We start from the raw sequence: 4,298 nt of genomic DNA on the forward strand, positions 1-4,298 counted from the left end.
GTCAACCAAGTACATAGTATATTATCTAAAGTAGTCAAGCATGTGACTTGTGTCTCACCAGTTAAACATCAAATAACAAATATAACTTCTTTTCTAATTCTTGCAATATTCCTTTTTTAGTCCATTTTAAAAAAATATATTTTTACATTTAGTAATAATTTAGTTTAAACTTATTTTACTTAATGAAATAAATTATATGCACATGAATATCAATGATTTTTCTAGTCTATAATTTTTTATTATTTTTCTACTTTTAAACTTATATCTAGTCAAACATTTTGCATAAATGTGTTTCTGAAATTAATTATTATTAATTAAATTAAAAAGTTATTAAAAAGAGGACCAAATTTGACTCATATAAATGTTGGGAGACCGAAACGCACCAAATCCGTTATGAAAAAATGTACAGTGTCCGAATAGTAATTTAATGCCACGTAATCTATTACATCCAAAAATAAAATAAATCATCCTAATTAGGAAAAACATTTAATAAGCCACGTGTCAATACTTTATTGGCTATACTACGTAAACCAACCACTAAAACCCTCCGCACTGTATTTTCTCTACAAAAAATAAAACTCCGCCATTTTCAAGAAAGCCTTAAAAAGCAAAGGAAAAAAAAAACTCCGGCGATCGGAAATGGGTCAAAAAGGGTACCAATCTCCGGCGAAAAAATTGTTGTCATGGGTTCGAAAACAATCGAAAAAAATGAAAATATTTATGGGAGTAATTACAGCAATTATTCTGGTGGTGACACTTAAGTTAGTTGTTCATGATCACAACTACTTTTTTGTTGTTGCTGAAGCTATTCATTCGATTGGCCTTTTGGTTTTGATATACAAATTGACTACTCTCAAGACTTGCTCCGGTAACTTTTTAATTCAGTTATAAATTCTTTTTTTATTTTCTGGTTAATTTGGTTTCATGAGTAAAATTCCTTTCTTTTCTGATTATCTGCTTTTACAACTGTTTTGGTTATTGGATATGCTGGAAATTATTTTCTTTATGAGTTTTATCTGCATTTATCTTAGTCTATCGCAAACAGACCATCTACCTTTATCAAGATAGGGATAACACTGGATATATTATTTGTTATTTAGTTTTATAGGGATCGTTATAATAAATATATAGGAGCTATTTTATGAGGTATTCTCGGTGTGTCTGTGGCAGCTCAAAAAGAGTGATCTTTTTGTGTACCTTTTTCTCCCTTTACAGTCAACTTTGCTGACATGTTAAATTTGGGAATTGAGGTGTTCTCGTATTCTATGGGAGCTTTTCTATATATACCCCTTTAAATCCCCCTGCCCCATAAGAGAAAGAAAAAAAAAAAAGATTTTGGTTTGGGCAGTTCTTTTTTTTTTTTTCCTATTAAAAAGATTCTTATAATAAGCCGAGGATCCCTAAATGTATAACTCCACTCTTGTAGATTTTAGGGGTATGTTGTTGTTGTATTAAAAAGATTTTTATAGATACAAGAGACTGTAAGTCTTGGCGAATTTTGGGCATTGACTGGGCTATTTTCGTCATGTGACAGTGTGCACGAGTGTTATTGTGAGCCTTTCAAGGTCAGCCATTTTCTGATTGATGGATCAAGTGTAACACAGAATAAAACTAGGAGTATAAGAAAAACATTCAGTATAAAGTTCAAGATGAGACAGTTGAATCCGACTAGAGTTATTGTCCATGGATTATTCTATTCTTATTCTATTCTTAATTATTTCTAGCATGGCTTCTTCGCTACTGTATTAGCTTTACATACTTGATTATTGATACTGTATTAGCTTTACATATTTGATTATTGATATGTTTCCTCGAGCCGAGGGCTGCATACAGACTGGCTAGGCACCTAAGACTAAGAGCAGACTCAAAAAGGAAGAGCATGGTCTGGGGTTCCGTCTAAAAATCCATTCACATCGATAGGGGACACGGAACCAATAAGATGCATTTCCGGGCCTACCGAACAAACTATCGGTTTCCCTTTCCATGCGATAGGGGATAAAATACGTTTTCATCGACATCTTCTTTTTGATTCAACCTCCATACTCCACTTGTATGGTTACACTAGGTATGTTGTTGTTGAAGTTGTGAGTATGAACGTTCACCCATATCTGGTAGTACTATATATTTTATTTGGTATGTATGTATGTCAGACTGAACATTGCTGCTATACAAGAAGTAATGTTCAACCCCTTAAAGACAAACTGAGAGGTCATTCTGTTCTTTAGACAGTTACTTGGTGACATCAAAAAGATGATTTCTTTTGCTCAAGGAAACATAAAGCACTTCAGGGGCGTAATTTTAACTTTAAGGTTATGACAGCGCAAATCTGTTACATTCCCGATTTCCACTTGGCTAGATGTTTTTCAATAGTCTAATGCACATTCTTACTCCTACAGGTCGATAGGAGGTAAGGTAGTATGCTATCTGTATATTCCTGCTGTATGAAATGTACTTTGGAACCTTGTTATTACAGGCAGGAAGCGAGAAGTCCGTCCAAAATGTCCACTTGTTAGATTGTCATTCTTCTTACTGAACCCGAAGGAAAGATCTTTTTTTTTCACCGTTTGTTTGATATGCTTTCTTCTCCTGTTTTGTTAGGCCTTTCGTTGAAGACTCAAGTGCTTACAGCTATATTTTTGACAGTAAGATTATACTGTAGTTTCATCATGGAAGCAGATATCCACACTGTGCTTGATTTTATCACCCTTGTGGCTACATTGTGGGTCATATATATGATGAAGTTCAAGCTGAAGGCATCCTACATGGCAGATCTGGATAACTTGCCCTTATACTATACGGTAAATACAATTTCACACCATTCCATTTACTCTGTGCATGATAATTGTTTGAGGAGGAAGGTTCTCTACATGTTGCTGTCTGGAAAATAAATTTGTGGATCTTTTTGAGCTTTCTGGAAGTAAATAAAATTCTCGTTCTTTTCAGTCATAGTATTTTTACTAAGCTTCTATGATTCAAGGCAGTGACATCCTCTACGCAGATGGTCTCTTATAAAGGACAGTAGTGACATCCGCTGCGCAGATAGTCTCTTATAAATGATCTCTTGCAGATAGAATTGCTTCCTGGTGTTGCTTTTTAATCATGCCACTCCTTTGCACAGATAATTCCTGCCGCAGTTGTATCCTTCTTTGTTCATCCTACTACAAGTCATTTTCTGATAAACCGGATGCTTTGGGCTTTTTGTGTATATCTGGAATCCGTCTCAGTGCTGCCTCAACTTCGCTTGATGCAGAACGTTCAGGTTCATGTCTCTTCTTTTCCAAAAGATTGAGGAAAAAACAACATTTTCTCATTTAATCTTTTCTGTCGTGAATAAAAAGCTAATAGCATGTGCTATTCTTGCATTTCAGATAATCGAGCCATTCTCAGCTCATTATGTTTTTGCACTGGGAGTTGCAAGATTCTTGGGTTGTGCTCATTGGATTATTCAGGTTAGTTTTGCAGTCTCGTCGAACTAATATAATTCGGATGGATTCGCCTCTACAAACAACATGATCCAAATGGCAACACGCACATTTCTCCGAGCTATATAATCTCCGAATACAACTATTCCTATACAGGTTTATGACACTGCTGGAGCATATATTTACTTGGCTGGACGCGGTTACTTCTGGATACCTATGGTGTTTTTGGCAGAAATGGTTCAAACGTTCATCTTGGCCGATTTCTGTTACTATTACGTAAAGAGGTAAGCCAAACCATTTAGCCCGCAACTAATTCAACTTCATTTACATGAGCTTTTAATGAATCTGCTCTGTTGTCTTTCTTAATTTGCAGTGTCGTGAGCGGCCAATTGATCGTTCGCCTCCCAACACCGGTGTAAAATTCCAATGGATGTAGCAAAGACACTCTATTAACTTTTTGTTTGTTCTAAGTTATTACATTATGTGCAATGAAACTCCCAAGTTTTTGTTTTACCTTGACTTGAAATGTCAAAGCGTATAATTCTCATTATAATTATTTTGGGTCAAAATCAGACCCCTCAACTTTGAACAATAATCATACTCCTCCCTTTATCCTAAATAACTTTTTAAAATTTCTATTTTACCCTTTATCATCAATTTTTTATTCTTTTTTTTTAACTTCTTTAAAATCATCATATTTTCATTTAAAAAGGAAAAATCATATAACAAATTTTTCATAAAAACATAAACATTATTCATTTAATTTTGTAAGAAATATATAAGCTAATGATGATCTTTATGAAGTAAATTAGCATAATAAGAAAATTAGTTTTATTAATAATAATTAAAACTATATTATCTAATCATGCTAAAAAT

At 33.9% G+C, this 4,298-nt stretch overlaps 1 protein-coding gene across 1 annotated transcript; it reads left to right on the forward strand.

The window, feature by feature from the left end:
* Positions 1-566: 566 nt before the first annotated feature.
* Positions 567-3,935, forward strand: LOC107875352 (ER lumen protein-retaining receptor erd-2.2). Its single transcript, XM_016722040.2, has 6 exons — positions 567-868; positions 2,599-2,798; positions 3,119-3,259; positions 3,369-3,449; positions 3,579-3,706; positions 3,796-3,935. The coding sequence occupies exons 1-6, from the start codon at positions 640-642 to the stop codon at positions 3,839-3,841; spliced, it is 825 nt and encodes a 274-aa protein (XP_016577526.1). The 5' UTR covers positions 567-639; the 3' UTR covers positions 3,842-3,935.
* Positions 3,936-4,298: the final 363 nt, after the last annotated feature.

The sequence above is a fragment of the Capsicum annuum genome, chromosome 6 (genome assembly GCF_002878395.1).
Source record: "Capsicum annuum cultivar UCD-10X-F1 chromosome 6, UCD10Xv1.1, whole genome shotgun sequence".
NCBI classification, from domain to species: domain Eukaryota; kingdom Viridiplantae; phylum Streptophyta; class Magnoliopsida; order Solanales; family Solanaceae; genus Capsicum; species Capsicum annuum.

Excerpts from the sequence above, each read along its gene's own strand:
- LOC107875352 (XM_016722040.2), top strand. The coding sequence starts at position 640 with ATGGGTCAAAAAGGGTACCAATCTCCGGCGAAAAAATTGTTGTCATGG. Across the intron at positions 869-2,598 it reads TACTCTCAAGACTTGCTCCG|GCCTTTCGTTGAAGACTCAA; the intron begins GTAACTTTTTAA and ends CTGTTTTGTTAG. Across the intron at positions 3,707-3,795 it reads TGTTACTATTACGTAAAGAG|TGTCGTGAGCGGCCAATTGA; the intron begins GTAAGCCAAACC and ends CTTAATTTGCAG.